Raw genomic sequence first — 23817 nt, forward strand, 5'->3', positions numbered from 1 at the left:
AAGGAAAATTATTTTTCAAAAACTTTTTATTATAGACAACTAAAAAATCATGCGTCATAGTGAGGAAAAGTGCTGGGAACAAAAACATATTTTAACTTCTGTTCAAATGAATAGACATCGTTTTAAAATAGGTTAAAATAAGTAAATCTATTTTCCTTCCCATTTCACTGCCCTATTTAACCATCCAAATAGATTTTAATTATTTAATTTATTTAATTCAAGTAGATTTTAAGCAAAACAAGGTACTCATTAAGATGTTTTTAAGAAGATAAATGAAAAACTACAACCTGTTTTCCAATCAGTGACCGAGTCAGCAATGGAAAGAATGAAGGCCCCATTCTTGAGGCAGGGATAGGAATTGTGCCGGCCGCCGAAGCCAGTCGCGCTCCTCTGGGGCAATGATTAATGACTGACAGATGATTATTATTATTATCGTATGGCATTTATAAGCATAATGTGTAAAAATATACAATGAACATATAAATTAAAATATAGAAGTAATTAAACTGTAATGTCCAGCTTCGACAACCAGTACACTGCACTTGGTGTCAATTCATGCAGAGCCCGTAAACCGTCCTTAAATGCTGACAGTGGACAGCTCTCAACAACATGAAGCAATGTCTGTTTCTCAGCGCACACACGCAGACAGCACTTTCACAATATACCCACTTTTTCATCATACATCAGCACCTGCCGTGGCCTGTTCTGAAATGGTTGAGTTTTGACAACTCCTGTTGAGGAAGATCGACACCTAGCACTTTCTTCGTTGGGTCTTTAATCAGAAAGGCATTGGTGGGTGGACATTGGTCCCATCGCTGTCTCCATTCTGCTGTTACACTGAATTCTTCATAGGAGTGTAGATCAGTCCAGAGTGGATTTCGGGATTTTAACCTCACCAAAGGTGGATCTCGTAAGGCATTGGACAAGAGTGAGTTCCTGCGTGCAAAGGTCTTCTTGAGCAACTGTAATTTCGTTGCTTTTCTCCTCAGATCTGGAGGAGCAATGTTTGCTAAAACAGGCAGTCAATGAGTAGGAGTGGACCTCACAGTTCCAGTAACAATTCTCATGGTTTCATTGAGCTGTACGTCAATTTTGCTCTAATGTACGCTGTTTTCCCACACAGGAGCGCAGTACTCACCAGCCGAGTATGCTAGAGAAAATGAAGCAGTGCAAAGAGTGTTTGCATCTGCACCCCAGTTGTTGCTCACTAGTTTATGCAGCAGATTTACTCTTGTACTCAACTTCTTTGACAGATTCAAGCAATGCTGTCTGAACGACAAGGATCGATCCAGTATGACACCCAGATATTTTAGGAAGAAGTTGTAGGAGACTTCTGTTCCATTAAAAACCACATGTAGCTCCCGATTAGCTTCCATGTTATGCAAGTGGAATGCTGTTACTTCCGTTTTACTAGGATTTGGCTGGAGTCGCCATTTGTGAAAATAGTCACACATGGTAGCTAGGTCCTCTGTAAGTACATCCTCACAGTGTGCGAAATCCATACTCTGAGTAATTAAAGCTAGATTGTCTGCAAACTACATCTTCTTTGAAGTTGTTCTTGGCAGGTCATGAATAGAATGAGAGATAATACTGACCCTCGGGGTAAACCATTATTTAGAGATCTCCACCTGCTTCTTTCACCGTTCAGGAATACAGTAAGTCGACGGTTGGATAACATGTTGTTCAGTAAGCATGCTAACTTCTGGCAAGGGATGACTTGAACAAACTTGATCAACAGTCCCTCTCTCCGCGCCGTGTCATAGGCTGATGTAAGGTTGACAAAAGTTGCAGCAGTCTTCAATCTTTAACCCGTAGAGCGGGGCTTGCGGCTCCAGCCGCACTTCAAACTCTGCGCTAGGGTGGGCAATGCGGCTCAAGACGCGCAACTGTTTATATTTTTTTCTTATCTTCAATATTAGGCGCAAGCCTTGAAACTTTCCTCGTATGCTTTGGAAGGTGCTGCCATCTCTACGATTTTTTTAAACTACGTAGTAAGAACGATATTGCGACAGGGAATCCCCTTTCTGCTTCGTTCGTATTTACTCAGTGCAAAAATCGCTTAAGCGCCACATCACATTCAGCCCGTGCATTCGTCAGTAGGCCGCATGACTGGCCCTGCGCTGTACTAAGTTTGGGATAAATAGAAGCTTCAGTGTGTTCCTTTTGCGTTTTTGAAATATGATATTTATTTTGTTTTATATCGTGTTACAGTATGTTTAAAAGGGCGAGGGATATTCCAAGTGATTGTACTATTCGTGATATCCTTGAAAATAGCGAAGATGAAAGTTGTAGTGACTTCAGCTCGGAAAGTGACGATGAATCTCCGTTATTAGTAAATATTCCGGGAAGTAGCTTCTCTAGTAGTGTTCCAAGACCGGTTCAATCGGTGCGGAGTTCGAGTTCCGGTGAAAGCAGTGAAAATGAATCTGCGAATGACGGTAATCCTGCTGCTGTACAGGGTGAATGGGATGTGCGGGGTTGTAAGCGGGCAAGATTTCCAATAAATTACAATGCTGGAATCCAGGGTGAACTTTAAGATAAGAAACAGCCCGAAGATATTTACGAATTTTTTATAGATGACGGACTTTGTGATCTTATTGCACAGCAAACAAATCTGTATCCTCAGCAAACAATTACCTCGAATTCAGTGATGGCAAAAGTGAAAAGAAGAAGTTGTGAGAGAGACTGGGTACCCACTAACAAAAATGAAATAAAACTTTTTTTAGGAATCTTATTACTGCGGGGTATTGTTCAGAAGCCAAAATTAGTCCATTACTTTTCTCGTAATAAATTGTTAGCTACTCCTGTATTTTATGAAATTATGTCTGAGAAACGATTTTTCCTTTTACTTAAATTTTTGCATTTTGTGGACAATGAAGCATATAATAGACACGTTCACCCCAAATTGTATAAAGTGAAGCCAGTTCTAGATGACCTATTATCAAAATTCAGAACAGCATATACTCCAGACGATCGCCTATCTATCGATGAGAGCCTGTTATTGTGGAAAGGTAGACTGGGATGGAAGGTATACATACCGAAGAAACGGTCGCGCTTTGGTATGGAATCTTATAAGTTATGTGAAGCTAAATCTGGGTACGTGTGGAACCTCCTATGGTATACAGGGTAGGAAACTGATCTGGTAAATGAAGTTTGTGGAATAGATATTTCTGAGTACACTAAGCCTTCCAAAGTTGTATTTACACTGGCTGAAGATCTTCTGAATAAAGGTTATCTAATAGCTGTGGATAATTACTACAGTAGTCCGGAGCTATCTGACCTGCTCAATAACCTTCAGACAGATGCTGTAGGCACCGTAAGACCGAACAGAAAAAATCTCCCAAAAGATGTTATGGGGAAGAAACTAAAAAAGGGGGAAGTTGCGTTTGCTTATCGTAACAAACTCATTGCTCTCAAGTGGAGAGACAAGAGGGATGTGTGTATGCTAAGTAGCATACATGATGCCAAAATGCGCACTGTGATAAACAGGAAAGGGGACACAGTAGAAAAGCCTGCCATGTGTATAGATTGCAATGACTCAATGGGTGGGGTCGATTTATCTGATCAGTGTATGGTCCCGTACAGTACAGCCCGAAAGCGAATCAAGAAATTCTACCAAAAGATTTTCAGGCACTTGTTGGACATAACAATGTTCAATGCCTTCGTTATTTATCAAAAACATGGAGGAAAATTCACTCACAATTTTGTATGCACGTTATCCAGAAGCTTTTTGACAAGTATGATAAATCAACCCCTGCTGAAGCCCAGCCAGTCAGATCAGTAGTGTCACTGTCAAATGACCCTTCGGATCGATTCTCAGGAAGGCACTTCCCGGATTTCAATGCCCCCTCAAAGACGAAACCCATTGCAAGCAAGAGATGTGTTGTTTGCAATGCAAATAATAAGAAAAAGGAGACACAGCACTGCTGCAAAATCTGCGATGTAGCACTGTGCCCGGCTCCTTGTTTTGGAGGGTACCACACTGCTAAAATGTGAACTGAGAGGTGTCCATTGAACGTGTATTGTGAATAGTGTCCCTAACTGTGTAAACTCGTGTGTGTGCGTGCGTGTAGACAGTGACGGCGACTGGGGGATAAAGAAATTAGAAAGAAAATGGTAGGGCCTACATATGAACTGCGAATTTAATTTCTTTTTTATACAGCTAAAATGCAATAAAAATGTTATTTTTCCCCAAAATGTGGAGGAGCACTACCCCTAACCGCTAACACAGACCCCCCCCCATTGTCACCGCCACTGCATGTGAATATATAGTGAAAATCTCTGAGTGAAATTAGTGACTCGGAAGTTTCATATCCAGAACAAGAGAAGAAAGTAGATATTCGGTGAGTACATTTTTCTCTGATCATTTTTATATTCTTCAATAGTGTAATAATAGTACAGTTTAACAATATATTATAGTGCTTGTGGGAACACAATGACAGTTTGATTCGTAAATGTTTACTGCTTATGTAGAAGTTTCGGAAAGTAACTATTACAATGCCCCTAAGAGAAAAAACGAGAAATATGAGACTTATGCGTTTGTTGCACTAAAAAATGTTGTGCTTAAAAATCATTCTTTATAGTGAATATGTGGTGCAGTATCGAAATTAATGTGTCTTATTGTCACAATATACAAGTAATATTAGATAGATACATGTCGGGTTGCATAAATCCAAGTATTTAAAAAAATGAATAATGATGAAAACACCTCCCCACCGTAGTGTGTAAAGAGGAAGAGCTCGCTCCCCACTTAACGGGTTAATCTGTGTTGTCAGTGTTAACACCTGACCACAACAACTACGATTCTTTCTGAAACCCACTTGTTCAACTGGGATGACTCTTTCTATTGCTTCCTGGATACAGTTAAGTATCATTCTTTCGAGCATCTTATAGATCATGCTAAGGAGTGAAATTGGTCGATAATGTGAAGCATCAGCTCCTTTCTTTCCTGGTTTCAAGACTGCAATTACTTTAGCTTGTATTAACAACTTAGGTAATTTACCAGTTTGTAGAATTTCATTGAAGAACTTGACTAGCCAATGTTTTGTACCAGGGCCTATGGCCTTCAGAAACTCAGGATACGTTTCATCTAGACCAGCAGATGAAATGAAATGAAATGAAATGAAATGAAATGAAATGAAATGAAATGAAATGAAATGAAATGGAGAATGTTGCTGGAATGAAAGATGACTAGGAAAACTGGAGTACCCAGAGAAAAACCTGCCCTGACTCCGCTTTGTCCAGCACAAATCTCACATGGAGTGACCGGAATTTTAACCACGGAACCCAGTGGTGAGAGGCCGATGCGCTGCTGCCTGAGCCACGGAGGCTTTTAAGAAAATAAAAATACCTTGTAATTTCACCTAAGCGTTGTAATACAGCTGAAGATATTCCAAATGGAACTAAACATGCACTGTAAATGATTATTTGATTTGCTTAAAGCAAATATAAGTATTAGAAAGGTGGAAATTTACTGTTATTGATTCAATGGTTCTCAAGCCCAACCAAGCCACGTGCAAAGTTACCAACATCGCCTTGTAAAGCCCATTTGAATCCACCCACAAAGCGATCTGGTTGGCTAACTTCAGCAGCTGAAAAAATTACAACGGTGCAAGATATCGATTAAATTTTTTCAAATTACTTATCAGTAAGACCAAGGCTTTAACGCTCATATACCCAGTTCACATTGTTTCCAACCACACTGTATAACAGAGAAATAAAGAGACTGAGAAGGAGGTGCAGATTAGAAAGGAACAGTGAGTTGGGAATGGTTGTGGAAGTAATGAAATTGAATTTAGCAAAAAAGTCAGCTAAGGATAACATAATTGGCAGTTAAATGGATTTTAAGAAAAATTGGAATGCTATTTACAGGTATTTTAAGGGAGAAACAGGTTCCAAAAAAGGCATTCCATGGATCAGTAATGAACAAGAGGAGTGTATATTTGAGGACTTACAGAAGGCAGTAGTATTCAGTCAGCGATATGTAAAGATAGTTGGATATAAGGATAATGTCCAGGTAGGAGAGGTGATTTATTACTTGCAAAGTACTGAAATTTACCTATTATTATAGACCCAATTACAAAAAGATACAAAAGTTGAGAGCTAAAAAAAGCAGCTGGTATTGATAAGATTCCTGGGAATATACTGAAGGCAATGGGTTAGGATATAGTGCCCTATCTGAAATATTTGATTCTTGATTACATGAAGGAGGTACACTAAATGAATGGAGAGTTGCTATAGTAGTCCCAGTGTACAAAGGAAAGGGTGGTAAATATAAAGCAGATAATTACAGGCCATTCAGCTTGACATGTGTTGAATGTAAGCTCTGAGAAAGCATTCTTTCTAATTATATGAAATGTGTGTGCAAATTAATAAGTGGTTTGATAGAAGGCACTTTGGATTTTGGATATGTTATTCCTGTGGGGACTAACTTGTAGCATTTCAGCAACATAGGAGGGTTGGAACTTAAATAATGACATTTAATAACAACTGATACAAAAGAGGTACATCTTACCAAGTTTTACTGCCCTTCAAAGTAGTCACCAGCATTGTTTACAACCCGTTACCAGTGATGTGGAAGTCGTAGGATACATTTAGCTGCGCTTGTTGTATTGATAGTTTGAATGGAGCGGGCTAGTGCCTGGCGAATCTCTGGAACAGTTCTGAAGCGAATGCAGTTGAATGTGATAGAGATCGTACATCACGAAGTGTCATCAAAGTCTTCAAGAGGCTTGCGAGGAATCTGTATTGCCTTACAGAACAGTGGCACGGTAGGTAAGAGCCTTCAACAAGGGACGCCAAAATGTTGCAGACATGCATCAGTCAGGACATCTTAGTGTCAGTTGGCCTTCGGTTCAGAGGGTCCCGGGTTCGATTCCCGGCCGGGTCGGGGATTTTAACCTTAATTGGTTAATTCCAGTGGCACGGGGGCTGGGTGTATGTGTTGTCTTCATCATCATTTCATCCTCATCACGACGCGCAGGTCACCTACGGGTGTCAAATAGAAAGACCTGCAACTGGCGAGCCGAACCCGTCCTGGGACATCCCGGCACTAAAAGCCATACGACATTTCATTTTTTTCAGTGTCAGTGAAGAAGAAGAAGTGCATGCTCTTGCCGCGGTTACTGGACACTGATCGATGCCATATGATTCGTGAGCTGGCCCGAAAAACCGGATTAGCGCATGCGACTATGCTTCACTTTCTGAAGGAACGCCTGGGCACGAGAAAAGTCACTGAAGGCTTTTACCCACCTTGCCACTGTTCTGTATGGCAATGCAGATTCTCCGCAAGCCTCTTGAAGACCTCGATGACACTGTCGTGCTGTACGACCCCTAGCACTTTCAAATGAATTCGATTCAAAATTGTTCCAGAGATTTGTCAGCCAGTAGACCACTCCATTCGAAATAGCAATACAACAGGTGCTGCGAAATGTTTCGTAAGACTTCTATATCGCTATATTGTCTGATCCTGTATGATTAAGAATGGAGCACCACAAGGTAATATTATTGGACCTTTATATTTTTATATGTATATTTTCAATGTGAGTAATGAACTGGAATCAGAGAAAAGGTTTTTGCAGATGATGTTATACTGTATAGAGTAGTAGGGTAAGTTACAGGATTGTGAGTAACTGCAAACAGACCTCAACAATGTTGCGAGATGGACAGTGGACACTGGTATGATGGTAAACAGGATGAAAAGTCAGGTTGTAAGTTTAACCATGAGGAAATTACTCTGTTGATGGGGTAAAAGTACCTTGCAAGGATCACAGTAAGTACTTGGGTGTTAATATAAAGAAAGATCTTCATTGGCAAAATAACATTAACGAAGCAGTAAGTAAGGTTACAGATCTCTTCGTATGATTACAGGGTATTTAGAAGTTGTTGTACGGATGTAAAGGAGAGAACATACAAGTCTCTTCTAAGACTCCAATCGGAGTACAGTTCCAGTCTACGGGAATCACACAAGATTTATCTGATACAAGAACAGGAAAAGATCCAAAGGAAGGCACCACAATTTATTCTCCGTTATTTCTGACAAACGAATAGATTTCTTAAAAGGTTGGAGGACTTGGGAGTAAGGAGACTGACTACCTGCTCAAATAAACGGTATGATCAAAACTGTCAATGAAGAGAGGAAAAATTAGGGCAAATAATCATTTTTAGGAAGAGGAATTTGGAACTGGAGTAATTTATCAAGGGAAACGTCCTATAAATTTCCGAAGTCTTTGAAATCATTAAAAAAAGAAAAACTAGATAAATAATACTGACTAGCAATCTGCCACTTAGGTGACAGCCCTAAAAACAGATCAATGATAAATGATAGATACCACTCTTCCTAGGGTCTTTATAGTCTGTATGGAGATGGCATGGCTTCTTTATAAACAAATTCTTGATTATAAAATACATCTCTAAAGATAAAAAACAAGACATTTTGGTGTGTCACTGAAATAAATCAGTTTTTACAACTGCGCTGAAAAATGTGCAATTAAATAGGGAAAAAAAACAAGAGAGAAAAATTGGGGATAAGGAAGTGAAACTAAAACTTACATACTAATACGTCTGTTGGAGATTCATAGAAAAGGACTCGTACACACTTTAACGGCGTTATGTGATTTGGATATGCAATCTCCCTGTACATAGTTTAGTATTTCAAGTATGAGCTCCTGCTATCTAGCGGAGCTAGTGGGAACTGCCATATCGCTTGTATTTATGCTTTTGTTTTATACTGGTTTGTAGTAAGTAAGAATAAAGATGGCAGCCATGACGAAGTAAAGTGATTCAGTCTTTTACTTATTAGTGATATCCCCAACAACGTCATTCTTCACATACATTTTAACACGCGAGAGGTCACGTGAAGGCAAATTGCTCACACTTAATATTCTGAGCTGCTATTTTCCTTTTGCAGTGAATGCTCTGATTAAAATATAAATATGTACCCTGTTTAACTGCCTTTCAACTAGTACTAACATAATTACCCAGTAACAATATTTTCTCAATGTAAAAAGTTAATGAAATGTTCTTACAAAATTTAGTAAAATTACGCGAGTTTTTAAAGAACGTGAGAGGTCGCGCGTGAGCAAATTGCCTCAATGTTTGCATTTGTACATTTCAATGAATGATTTGGTCACAATTCAAGATAAAACTACAGCACTACACTTCACTGAAAGCCACCATAAACCTCATGAGCTTTACTTAAGAAACTTTCTTGGAAATGCAGTCATGTAAGAATAAGCTACACGAGGGGTTGCTTGAAGGCAATTTGCCACGGCAGATGCGAGAGTGAAAGAAAATTTAAACTACTCCGGAACACAGCAGGCAATACACTGACGGTAAGCAATGTCAGGCAGGAGAGAGGGAGAGGAGGGATAAAACGAGCGCCCTAAGCCCTACAGTGGCCAGCAACTAAATTATTAACAAATATTTAAAAAGTGCGGTAAATTGCCGCAGGTGCGACCTCTCGCGTGTTAATTTAATTTGAAGCCAAAATATAACAAACCACAAACAATCATAAGTTTGTACAAAAATACATTGTCCTCCACTTGATTACATCCTGGAATATGCACAAATGCTTGGTGGCATTCAATTACTAAGCTTACCTTCCAACCATCACCCCATAAGGTAAACTACCACAATGTCACATACATTTAAGAATATTCAATGCAATAAAATAAAGAAAAATAATAATTCCATCTGCCATCATTCGATTGGAAAGGATTGAAGAACTTAAGAATATAAAAATAATGACAAAAAATGTCCTACAGAAAAGATCATCTTCAATGCTGTGCCAATACACCAGTACAAATGATTGTGGACCATTTCTGTTATAAAATGGAACAGTTCTGAATACAATGTTATAAACCATAAAATATACGGAGAAATCAAACAGAGCGATATGTTGGAAGGAATTACTTCATAAAATAAGGGCATCAGGCACATTTTTTATAATGATGATGATGATGATGATGTTTGTTGTTTAAAGAGGGCTAACAGCTAGCTCATCGACCCCAAATGGTACGAGGTGAACAAAATAAAACTTAAAACTTCAAAATGTATCCACTGACCAAAATCTAAAATGAATGATGATGAAAAACTGATTGTGAAACAAAAACAATCAGTGGATCCAATTCACAATGCTTTAATTACTGGGACGACACTCACTATATAAAGGGGTCCAAAACCCAGCTCACTGGCCCCTCATAATCATACTAAACACTGGTAAAGCGGAACCATGGTGTTCCTCCTATAGTGGTACTGAAATGAAATGGTGTATGGCTTTTAGTGCCGGGAGTGTCCGAGGACATGTTCCGCTCTCCAGGTGCAGGTCTTTTAATTTGATGCCCATAGGTGACCTGCGCGCAGTGATGAGGATGAAATGATGATGAAGACAACACATACACCCAGCCCTCAAGCCAACGAAATTAACCAATGACTGTTAAAATTCCCGACCCTGCAGGGAATCGAACCCGAGACCCCTGTGACCAAAGGCCAGCACGCTAACCATTTAGCCACGGAGCCGGACATAAATCACAGGTAATGTTGACTCAAGGTGTTTCATGCATGGTGGCAACACATTTTTGACATAACTATAAATTTTCTATCTAAAATGTTCATCACACCATTACAAAACAGATTAGCCCAGTGCATTGCAACATAGCCAGTTATGGTTGCTAGCTCTGTACTTGGGAGACAGATGGGTTTAAATCCCATGACAGTAATCCTGGAAATGGTCATCCATAGTTTTCCAATTCAACTCCACACGAATGCCAAATAGTACCTTTCTCAAGGCCACGACCACTTCCTTCCCATTCCTAGATCGTACAATTACACCTATACCAAACACAGCACCCTCACAAAACAGTACACATAGCTTACCCTCATGGGGTGTACCAGCAAGCAGAACTGTCCTCAGACACTCCCAGCACTAAAATCCATATGCTAAAAAAAAAAAAAAAAAAAGACCTGGTTTTATACATAGAAACCAGTCCAATGCTTCCTTCATTACAATGTGTGATTGGATTGTGACTGAAGTCCTACTTTCATGAAACTCTAATAGGAGTGTAAGAGGGTCTGTCCATTTGCACAATGCTGAATAACCTCATTTTTTATTCTAAGACTACAGTTTCAGAGGAGACTAGAGAAAAATCGTGCTAAAGTAAACAAAATTTTGTCATAACATCCACTCCTTTTCACATCTTGAATATAATTCAGTTACAGGGCATTATCATTGATCAAACATTGGACTGAAACCCACTCTCTCCCGGATGCAAGCTCACAGCCACGCGCCCCTAACCGCATGGCCAACTCGCCCGGTATGATGATGATGATGATGATGATGATGATCTTATTGGTTTTATATCACACTAACTACTTTTATGGTTTTTAGAGATGCCAAGGAGCCAGAATTTTGACATTCAGTTCTTCTTTTGCAAGACTGGTGTAAATGAACCAAGCTCGAACCTGCCAACTTGGAGTCTACTGTCTCAGCTACTCAGCCCAGTTACTTCACTGAAGTTTGAGACTTAATTTTTAACTGATGCTCAAAGATGCATTAGATTTATCACCACCATTAGATATCCACTATGTTAAAAATGATTATTAAATATGAACAGGAATATATAAATGTGGCATACCGATTACATTGGCAATATTGTCATCTGACTGGCTCGCCAAAACAGAAAGTGCATGAACTATCTCTCCAATGGCCAATACAGCACCATGACGAGTGCTGAGATCAATGGACTTCGTCTTGTCGAGAAGTATAGGGAGAACAGTCTTCGACATATAGTCGACAGCACGTGGTGTCAAATTGTGCAATGCCTACAAAGAAGAACAAATTAACAGAATAAACAATGGCAAAAAAAATTAAACACATCCACAAAGAGAAGCTTTTCCTAAAAGTTTGTTTGGATCTTAAAGATTGATTAAACAATTCTAAACCATCCTACTTGAGTTTTGTTTTTATGAGATTTGTACATGACATTCACAGAGAGTGTGTATCAAAAAAATGTTATGGATACAATAGATATCATTTACAACACAAAAACTACAGCATCTACCACTAGATTACATTCTTAACACAAAAGTGATTCGCTGATAATTTTCAAGTCCAGAAGTGCAAGCATAAGCAAAAGGCAGGAGCATATTAAAGAGATTTCTTGTCTAGTTCACACACAGAGGTTTATCTAGCCTACATATTTGCAGTTTTCAATCAGTGTTCAACTGGAAACCTTTTTTTTTCCCTGCACATTGCCAATAAAAGAGTGCACTTCAATGCTATAGAATGATAACATTCGCTATGAATTGCCTTAAACTCTACTCGTCACTTCCCTACATTGTCTCAGCATCTCATCACACCGGTCAACTTGCATCATGGGATAGGCACTGTCATTTCCTAATAAAACACAAAGAGGATCTGGGAAATATTTAACAAAGTCTGTGTGTTATTGACAGAGCATACAATGAGATACAGACTACCAGTGCGCATCTTACATGAAGATTGTTTCATGTCATAGTTTCAAGGCCGTGAATCTAACCTGGGCATCCCTGCTCCACTGTATAAATATTCATTAAATGGCCATGGTGGTGGTACTACTACTACTACTACTACTACTGTAGCTGCTGCTACTAATACTTCAATACTGATGACCATTTTGAACAGATCCATGGATATAAACAAATTTGAAATATAATAATAAATGTAATTTTACAGCTAAAGTATTAAACTATTTCTTTTTATTTCCATTCAGATTTGAGTTCTGCGTTTGTAGTACTTAGGAAAACCTTTTAATAGATAAATAGTATGGCTTTGAAGACCATGTCACTAACAACAGAGAAGTAGAATCAAGCATTCTGAAGTAAAACCACCTCACCTTTGCTGCCAATTCACGAATTGATCCATCCCAATGGAGAATCTTTCTTTCGATCAAGTGGTTAATGAGAGGCAGAGTGTATTCCTCAAATTGAGCTATGTAAACACTGAAAAAAAAATAAACAAATAAATAAATAATAATGTTACAGGTTTCACGTCCCACTAACTTCTTTGTGATTTTCATACTGAAACAATATTTTGTCCAATACCAATGGTCACACTGTAATACAGAAAACCTCTCTATAACGGACACCTTCAGGACCGAAAAAAATGTCCGTTATGAAGGGGGGTCCGCCTGAGAGAGGTTATGAAACTGGTACCATTAAACATAAATTGGAACACAATAACCCATGTATAGTATGTGTTAACAATTCTCGCAAATGTACCTTTAATTGTATACTGTATACAGTATTGTACAATATACTGCACTGTACTCACATGAGAAAGTTGTAGATGGGCTGCTGCAGCTGCGATGTACTGTATTAAAGAGACAACACTTCTATGGAAACCTCTATTGAGCACACTGTACACTATTACCATTCACCATGTTAAAGAAGAACATATGAGTTTTCAAAACTTTAAATCAGTATGTAGATGTAGCAATCTCTAGCATAGTACAGTAAAACATTAGCACTTGAAAAAATCCTTAATGTTTGTTTGCTTTGTCCATTTCGGTTTAGCAAAGATGTTTTCACTATAAGCAATTAAATTCTGGGTCAAATTTACACCTTTTTCATCGTTTTGTTTATAATAGAATTCTTTCAGTCTCTTAACAAAGCTGAGAGCCTCACTGTACAAGGTTATTGGCAGCACATTAATTTCCGTATTTTCTTCAAAGTCGTCATTAGCATCACCTTCATTCCTGGTTTCGTCAGAATCTTCATTTTTGTCCTTCTTCCCTTGGATTGACTGAAGAATCATTTTCGTGTCTCCACTCTCACACTCTGTTGGAATATCTGAATCAATTTCGATATGTGTTCACTTGTACACTGTAACCTGCTGCATTAATCAACTGTTGCGTGGTTTCCATGCTGTCAGGAAGGGTATCCGATTCTATTTCGGGATGTCCACCACTAGCGGAAAACCCAGCTTTCAGAAAACAGTTACGAATTGTTGAGGCTGTAACGTTTTTTCCATACATTGGTTATCCACGAAATTGCTTGGAGAACATTCAGTCCCTTTGTCAGTGTTTGAAGGGTTACTTCATTCCCGTTAAGTTCTGATACTTCATTCCCGTTAAGTTCTGATACTATGTGCTTCTAACTGTCTGTACATAACCTTGAAGTTCTGGATCACTCCTTGGTCAAGCTGCTGAGAAACTGATGTTACATTTGGTGGGAAAAAGACGATCTTCACATATTGCAATTTAATTGTATCTGGATGTGATGCTGCATTATCGAGGAATAACAACACTTTTCGCTCCTGGCGTATCATTTTTCTGTCCAATTGCCCTAGCCACTCTATCATTATTTCTCTGGTCATCCATGCTTTCCTATTCGCTTTCCATTCAATGCTAAACTTCGTAATGTCCATGTTCTTAAAAACCCTTGGTTTTGCAGCTTTTCCTATCACAAGGGGCTCCTCCCATTTTCCACTCATACTTGCACATAACAAGACCGTAAGGTGTTCTTTTGCAACTTTTCCACCAATACAACGATTTCCTTTGAAACACAAAGTTTTGTCAGGTAGAGCAGGCATCGTCAATCGAGAGCAAAATGCCTTCAGAGCCAGTTTGCTCCCCTCTCTCAAGGTATGAGAGCAGCTTAGCAAGCAAGCAGGGGAAGAAGTAGGGGAAGTGCACGCCATAGTACGTACTGCAGGCCAGTAGCGCAAAGGTACAGTATAGCACATCTTTCTGGAGAGGTTAGATTGCGACACGATAGCGTGAACTCATGTGAGGTGACAGTAGTGTGGGTTTCCGTCTTTATCTTCACACCATACGATGTTCAAATCTTGTCGGTTAATGTTGCATTTACTATGGAAGAGAGTTCAGCACAACGTAGGCCAGCGATGCCAACAAGTTTTTGATAGTTCAAGAAAATAACGCAGCAAAATGTTTAATATGTAATAAAATATTGAATCACATTAAAAACATTAGAAGAATATAAAGAGGTTTCAGTGTCACTATATGACGATTTTGAGAGTAGGTTTCACGACATTGAGGCATTACAAAAGGATATGCAGGGGTTCGCTATGCCCTTCTCAGTGGATGTGCAAACTGTTAAACCAGAAATGCAGCTAGAACTGATTGATTTACAGTGCGATACTCAAATGAAAAATACGTTTGCAAACACAAACAGTTTGAATGAATTTTATGTTCGTTTTCCACGGGAGATATTTCCTAGATTGTACATATTTAATGCTCATATAGTAAATATATTCGGATCAACTTATTTATGTGAACAGATGTTTTCATTAATGAAGATTTGTAAATCTAGACACAGAAGTAGGCTCTTTGTAATAAAGGGTTTTTTTCTAATCAACCTGTTCAATACATTATAATGTTACAAATAACATATTTCAATACGGATTAAAACATGAGATTAGTCACTTGCAATGAAGTAGGCTCACCCATGAAAACTTGAAATGTCTTGCGACTTGCCAGTACACAAACGATAGTACTAAACATAATACAATAATATCTAAACGAGCCCAAAGGTCCCATGAAGGAGTGCACCAGTGATATGTTTCAGTTCGCGTTTAATACAAAGATTGAAATACTGTATATGTTAATGAGAGTACAAAGAATATGTACAAATCACATAAATTGTATTTTCTTTCGGTAAATGTACGTGTCCCAAAGCTTCAGTTAATCGTAAAAAAGTATTTATTCAGAAAATATTTCACACTGCTGTATATTTCCATTGTCAATGAATTATTTTCCTGTCCTGTTATACTGCGCAATCTGTGTCCTGTTCGTCTGACATGATCCATGTTTCAAATTATTATTATTATTATTATTATTATTATTATTATTATTATTATTATTATTATTATTATTATTATTATTATTATAAAAGCTGTTGTTCATATGGTAACATTTCCGAGCGGCAAGTACAATATGGCCACATTATGCAACCCGCCTGTCTGGTGCTCTGTTGTCACGTGACAAACAGCCGCCTCGAGCGGAGCAAGTAACACCGGCTCCCTAGAGCAACTACGTGATGCCGTCTGGGGTAAAGCACGGAAAAATAATCCAGTTTCATCGGCATTCAAAATATTTTCTGGAGCATACCCGTCTATGACTGAAGGTATTTTTTCTTGCCAGTTTTCAACAATCTCCATATTAACACTGGATGACTCTCCGCAAATCACTCTGAAGTTGATACCATGTCGCTTTCTGAATCTTTCTAGCCAGCCATTCGAGGCTTTGAAATCTCCAATACCTAATTCTGTCGCAAATTAACGCTTTTGCTTGTATCATTGGTCCTGACACAGGGACATCCTGACTTCTTATTTTAGCAAACCACTCTAGCGTTGCCTTGTTAATGAGAGCTCCACTACAACTTTGAAACAGTTTAATGCACTGTTTGTTGCCATTTAAATGCCATTCCTTCACTAGTTCTTCTTGCTTTTTCACAGTTTCAGCTGCCTGTGTCTTTCCAATCTTAAACACTTCGGACAGTTTATGCACACCACACTTCCCACGTTTATGATAATCTATTATGCCTACCTTTTCTTTTAAAGTTAAAAACTTCCTCGGAGCCATGTTTACACCAACTTACTAACGTAAAACTGAACACATCAAAAGCCCACGAGTCAATGAAAAGTAACCCGATAGTGAAGGTACGAATTCCAGCGCTGTCGAGCATGTCAGATCACACAACTTCCGGAAGTGATAGCGTAGCTTAGTGTTGCCTTCCAAAAATGTGTACAGGCTGGATCAAAAGTTACGGTGTCTGCGATTCTTGGAAGTACCGCCTGTGCAAAAAGTAAGCGAATACATACTGTACAGGTCACAAATACAATATTTTTTTTTTAAAGAAAGTGTCCGTTAGAAGAGGTTTAATTGGAGTTTCTCGTGGCGATGGTGTGTCCGCGTCCGTAATAAAGGGCGTCTGTATAAGAGGGGTAAATTACTCATACACAACATGGCATTTAATTACGGACCTAGAAAATTGTCCGCCAATGAGGGGTGTCCGTCGGTGAGAGGTGTCCGTCAAGGCAGGTTTTACTGTATTTCATTTAAATATACTAAACATTAGACTTCCATCATTTGAAATTCAAGTAGTGAACAAAGCACAGCAAAATGCCATTACAGACAGATATGGAATAAAAAAGTTTTCCAGTTCAATCAAATATTATATAGTTTCTGCCAATTTACAGATACCTGTGAGTAAAAGTTTCAATGTAACAAATACCACGGCACTGAAAACCTCAGATAAATGCAATAAATATCACCACAGTTTATTTTTAAAACAATATTATGTAATGCATAACAAAAGACTACTAAGTGTGCTGTCACTAAATTGTAACTAACAGATACTTTAAAAAATTGTCCTTTTCTCATGTACATACAGTGGAACTTCATTAGTACGTTCTGTGTTAGCAAATCTTTCTGCTTAACACAACAATTTTCATTGGTATCAGTCCTAATGCTATTAAAGAAATGTTAACATATCCTCATTAACAAATTTTCTCTTTCCCACTTAACTCATTGGGCCCGAGCCACGGAACCGTTCCGTGCTTCGTCTCGGTGGACCAAACGCCGGACCACGGAACTGTTCCGTTGTCTCATTTTACTACGTAATTCTACTTTTCCTCAAGAGATGGCAGAGTGAGTTGCATTTGTGATTTGTGTAGGGACTCTTTCTTTGCAATGTTATACGCTCTTTGGTAATATATATCGATAGTGTGCTTGGTAATGTTAGTTTCAAGTGGGCTATCTCTACCTTTGAGATTCGCTTGTAAACAAGATGGCTGCCAGTATAGAACTGATATTTACAGATATATAACCCCTTTTAGGAAGTTATGATGATTAGGAATGTAATTTTTTCAGTGAAATTAGTAGTAATATTAGTACTAGTGTGAGCAATGCTCTTGAATAACAAATAGATGTGGAAATCGAAGAGAAAGTGCAAAGAGAAAACTGGGTTACAGCTCAGCAGGTGGACTGAGTAGGCCTACGGTCCCGTGATGCTAATAAAATAAAGTGTTTTACTGTATTCCTTGTTCCGCAGTTTGTGGTATGGAAGCCTTTTGTGTTCATGTATATTTATATCTTTAATGGTCTTGTAACTAAGAAATTTCTCATGATATGAAGCGACACTATATTTCCTCCAAAATAATCCCAGCGCCAATGCAGTTTCAATCCAACAAATATGCAGGGCTCAATGGGTTAAAACTATCAAATTTTTACATCAATGTTTGACCAGACATTAGTTTTTACATTACCTATGACTAAGTTCAAAATTTAGTTACTTGTATCTTGGACGGTGTACGATTCTTCCACACAGTTTTTGACAGCACATGGGTTCCGTCCTTGACTGAGAAGTAAAAGTTCCTCTTTCCCTCCCTATTTAGCATACCCCGAGAGCAGCTTGTGATTGTTTCCAGTTGACATGCGCTGTGTTCGCTAGTTCATTCAGTGTCTTAGTAACGAAGTTTAATAATGTGTTTTTAATTATGAAGAAAAAGAAAGTGTGACAGTTTAACAATTATGAAAAGCTGACTTCATTAAAGAAGTGGACTGCAATTCTCACCCAAAGCATGTGGATATTGAACAGAACATGGACACTCCTCCATCCACACTGACACCATACTAAACAGGAGGAAAGAAATTGAACGTGCTTGTGAATAAGGAGCAAGAGGCAAACGAAAATGAGTGTACCGAGCTCGATAGCTGTAGTCGTTTAAGTGCGGCCAGTATCCAGTATTCGGGAGATAGTAGGTTCGAACCCCACTGTCGGCAGCCCTGAAAATGGTTTTCCGTGGTTTCCCATTTTCACACCAGGCAAATGCTGGGGCTGTACCTTAATTAAGGCCACGGTCGCTTCCTTCCCACTCCTAGCCCTTTCCTGTCCCATCGTCGCCGTAAGACCTATCTGTTCACAATGAAGTATTTATTTATTTTCCACCTAGTCGATACAATGATTGCCTAAGGCAATTTTTATTGGTCAAAAGTGGTACATGTTTCGTATATTATCAACATCTTCAGCCACATAACACAGTTTAGATGAAAAATATAAAATTGACAAAGTAATGCTTTAGAGGAAGTGTCCTTGAAATTAACATAAGATTGACAAGATTGATAAGATTGTCAATCTTATGTTAATTTCAAGGACACTTCCTCTAAAGCATTACTTTGTCAATTTTATATTTTTCATCTAAACTGTGTTATGTGGCTGAAGATGTTGACAATATACGAAACATGTACCACTTTTGACCAATAAAAATTGCCTTAGGCAATCATTGTATCGACTAGGTGGAAAATAAATAAATACTTCATTGTGAATCTATTGAAGTGCGATACGGACCATGAAGCTGATTTTATGTAGACCTATCTGTGTCGGTGTGACGTAAAACAACTAGCAAAAAAAAAAAAAAAAAAACGAAAATGAGTGTGTGAGGGTCAGTTTCCCAAGCTGGAAAGTGTGTTACTGATGTGGATCAAACACTTCATGGAATCATGGTTTGAGCACAGGCAGTTCATTTAACACAGCAGCTGAGACTCTCAAGCTTTAAGAGATTTAAGAACAGGCATAATTTAGTGTATAAATGTGCACAAGGCGAGGTTATTAGCATGAACCCAAAGATTGCAGAAAGATGGAGAGAGACTACACTGCAATCACTTCTTGAGAATTACAATCCAGAGACATGGCTACTTTTTCACCTTTTACCTGAAAAAAACTTTGGAATTTAAGGGCAAACAAATATCACAGTGAGAACTTATGTAAATAGAGACTAACAATCCTACTGTGTTGCAATGAAAGTTGAACAGAAAAATTGGTTCCTCTATTAACAGGAAAAGCAAAGAGTCCAAAATATTTTTAAAATAAGTGTACACTTCAAATCAGAAGGCTTTGGCAACAGCTGCAATATCTGAGCAATATTTCCACGTGCTGGATACCCAGATGGGTGATGAAAATCCACAGCCTGTTTCCAGTCACTTGACCAGGTCAGGAATGGAATGAAGTGAAGTGAAGCCTCCATTTAGTGGCGAGAATAGGAATTGTGCCAGCTGCCGAAGCCTGTTGCACTTCTCTGGGGCAATGATTAATGAATGACAGATGAAATGAAATGATAGTGGAGAGTGTTGCTGGAAGGAAAGATGACAGGGAAAACGGGAGTACCTTACCTGGAGAAAAACCTGTCCCGCCTCCGCTTTGTCCAGCACAAATCTTACATGGAGTGACCAAGGTTTTAACCACGGAACCCAGCGGTGAGAAGCCGGCGCGCTGCCACCTGAGCCACGGAGGCTACCCAGATGGGTAATAAAAACTGGAAAACCCTTTTGTTTGTTAACCAGTGTGCGCCTCATCCTACTGATATGTTGTATCTCATCTGCTGTTATAATGCTTGAAAAAGAACAGTGAAATAAGGAAATAGTAAATTGCAAAAGCCATCTGCAGTGAGGCATATCGAAAAAGACTGGAACATGATGAGCATTACCAATATGAGAAAGTAAGTATGAAATTTCATGGTGCAAACGTAAGACAAATCAGTGAAAATTTACAATCTTGTAATCAACAGGCAACCTTTGACATAATGTTGTTCACCTTCACACCGACGGATTGTGTCATCACATGAACCTCACAACCTATCCACGACTCGTCTCAAACTAAGCTGTGGGAATGTTGTGTTTGCCCACTACTTCCTATGCCTTCATTTGTTAACATTTCATATGATACACTGCAGCCATTGCCAGGCCATTTTGTGATGACAACCACCTATTAAGTACCGTAAGTTTAAAAGTTTCTTCACACTCGGTTTTCACTTTTTATCAGCCCAAGTTCCTCACACAACCTCAATTTTTCCATTATAGATTGGAACTTCATTGACGGTTTCCACTATGGTTACATACAGTTTACCATACACCTGTTATCTTCTCTAACACAGCTTCTCAATTTTTTCGCTGCCCTCCTGACCATTTAAAATAAGGCAAACACACCTAGCCAACTCTGGAAACAATCTTTGAGAATGGGACCACTAAACTGAGAAATAATTGAGAGTGCTGCTTTTCTAAAATTTGAAATTCATGGGCATTTTTCCCATTATGTGTCTCATACATTTCACCTGGCACGCTGTCTCTTCTCAAACTTGAAAACTTGAATTCTCAAGTTTTTTCGCTCCCCTCCTAGAAATTAGTGGTGATGGTGACTCTACAAAGACAGACTGTCAGTTCTGAATTTTTTACACAGTGATTTCGTCCTGCTTTTTAATTGTATCACACTGCAAAATTTTTAGACTAAGAGGTCCGCAACCTCGCTATAAGCACTTATTGTTCATTTCCGTCTTGTATCATTTGTTTTCATCTTTTCTTCTTACGTTTAACACACTTTTTAGATTCAATTATGTAAAATGTTAACCTTTTCTCACTGAAGTTGTCTCAACGAGTTGTTTGATTGCTCCATCTAATGATGGAAATGTTGTATATTGTAATGTTTTTTATTTCCGTCATGTCTCTCTTGTTTTTAATTTGTTCCTTCATTATTTTACATTATTTAACATATTTTTAGCTCTTATTATGTTAATAACTTTAACCCCCTTATTCCACTGAAGATGGCTCAAACGAGTCAAAACAAGTTTTAATTGTATTACTTCATCTAATGATGGAATTATGTTACGTATTGAATAGGAAGGTGCATCAAATTTTCCTTTGTAAAGGTATGAAAGAATGCAGAATTGAAGACATGTTAGAAGTTTGTGGAGATAGTGAGCTTTCTAGTTGTGGTTCAGAATTGTATTCTGATGAATGTAGTAGTGATGATGATTCCAAGAATCATGAGCGTGAACAAATATTGTGTGAAGATCGAGGGACAGGGCTACAAAGAAATGTTACTAGTGATATCCGGAGTCACAATATTCATTTTGTTGAACTGAAAATATAGGAAAACAATGCCAGTCCTAATCACGATTTACCATCCCGGAGTTCAGAAAAAGATTTCTTTTTTTAATTATTTGTGGCATTGGAATTTTATGAGCTAGTAGCAGAGTAGACTATTATTCATGCCGAATATTTACAAAGAAAAACTGGCACTGTTGATACTACCTGGCAAGACACTAACGGTGACGAAATAAGGGCATATGTAGGAGTTCTAATTTATATGGGATTGGTTGTTTTCCCTGAAATAGAGGATTATTTCTTAGGAGACGTTTGCGTGTGTCCGTTAGTAAGGCAGGCAATGGCACCGAAACGGTTTAGGAAACTTGGGCAATATTAACATCTAAGTAGCCATGTAGCTGGCCTCGTGGTGTAGGGGTAGCGTGCCTGCCTCTTACCCGAAGGCCCCGAGTTCGATTCCCGGCCAGGCCAGGGATTTTTACCTGGACCTGAGGGCTGGTTCGAGGTCCACTCAGCCTACATGATTAAAAATGATGAGCTATCTGACGGTGAGATAGCGGCCCCGGTCTTGAAACCCAAGAATAACGGCCGAGAGGAATCATCGTGCTGACCACATGACACCTCTTAATCTGCAGGCCTTCGGGCTGAGCAGAGGTCGCTTGGTAAGCCAAGGCCCTTCAAGGGCTGTAGTGCCGTGGGGTTTGGTTTGGTTTAAGTAGCCATGTAAACAGGCCAACACCACAAGATGAACATTACAATATTCTGTACAAAGCAAGATCAGCTCTGCAACTTACCTAAAAATTCAGAATTTTGTATGCTCCTGGCCAGGAATTTCATTAAATGAAGCTATGATAGGCTTCAAGGGAAGACTTATCTTGAAACAGTACCTCCCAGGGAAACCCACCAAATGGAGTATCAAAGCATGGGGTATTGCAGACAGTGGAAATGGCTACCTTCTAAAATGTGAGATTTACAAGAGGAGGAAAGAAATACAGGACCAGAATTTATTATAAGGAGAGCAGGTGGTTTTACACCTGACAAAGTCATACTGGGAAAAGTGGCATCACGTTTACTTTGATAACTTTTTCAGTTCTGCAAAACTGATGAAATTATTGCTAACTCCTAAAACCTATAGTCATTCAACAACAAGGGTAAATAGAAAGGGTTGGCCTGTTCAGTTTAGGAAACTTGCACAGTTGAAACTCAAGCGAGGAGAATGTAGGAAAATGCAAAATGAGGGTGTAAAAGTAGGGTGACCAGATGTCCTGCGTTTCGCAGGATACTACTTTTCTTTTTTTTACACCCTATCCTGCAGTCCGCGAAGAGGATCGAAAATTGTATAAATATCCTGCTTTTTATAAAATATCCTGCAAAAATACTGCAAAATATTTTTGCATCATAAATGGTTTCATTTCTTTTGCAGAATATGGTATGTGTAATTATTGTTTTAAATGAATGAAAGGGAGCGAGAACTAACGAATATTTAATTTAAGATGGCTACAGCTTCAAATATAAACACTCCCGTTTCCAGTTGTCGTTGCAGTCGTTTCTTTCAAGACGAGAAGAGCAGTTTGGAGCAGTGTAGTTGTGTACTGGCGCTGTGACAACAGCACTTTCACGGTTTTGAGTATAACGTAGGCAACGGCACCGGTGATTATACAGATGATCAGGTAGTGTGGTTTAAGCTAGCCGTGGTAATCATGCCAAATATTAAAGGTAAATGTGTACTAAATGTGAATTGCAGTTTCTCTACCCGTTTATAGTACCAGATAAATCGAAAAGCGACGCTCGCTGCACAAAATGTTCAGCTTTGGTTCCAATAGCAAACGGCGGGAAAAGCGAGATTGTACGACATTTGGATACTATGAAGCACCAACTCGCTGATAACGCTGCTGCATCCAGCTCATTTCTTACTACTTTCTTTCGAGGAGTTGAACTGGGG

General features: G+C 38.8%; 1 protein-coding gene across 1 annotated transcript in view; it reads right to left on the bottom strand.

Moving 5' to 3' along the window:
* Nucleotides 1–23817, bottom strand: part of Tbcd (tubulin folding cofactor D) — a 278977-nt gene that overhangs the window by 125825 nt on the left and 129335 nt on the right. The window contains exons 9-10 of the mRNA XM_068226641.1: nt 12873–12978; nt 11634–11820 (exon numbers count right to left, since the gene is read on the bottom strand). Coding sequence (XP_068082742.1) covers nt 11634–11820; nt 12873–12978 — 293 coding nt within the window. The remainder of the gene's footprint in view (nt 1–11633; nt 11821–12872; nt 12979–23817) is intronic.

Source organism: Anabrus simplex, chromosome 3 (genome assembly GCF_040414725.1).
Source record: "Anabrus simplex isolate iqAnaSimp1 chromosome 3, ASM4041472v1, whole genome shotgun sequence".
Taxonomy (NCBI): domain Eukaryota; kingdom Metazoa; phylum Arthropoda; class Insecta; order Orthoptera; family Tettigoniidae; genus Anabrus; species Anabrus simplex.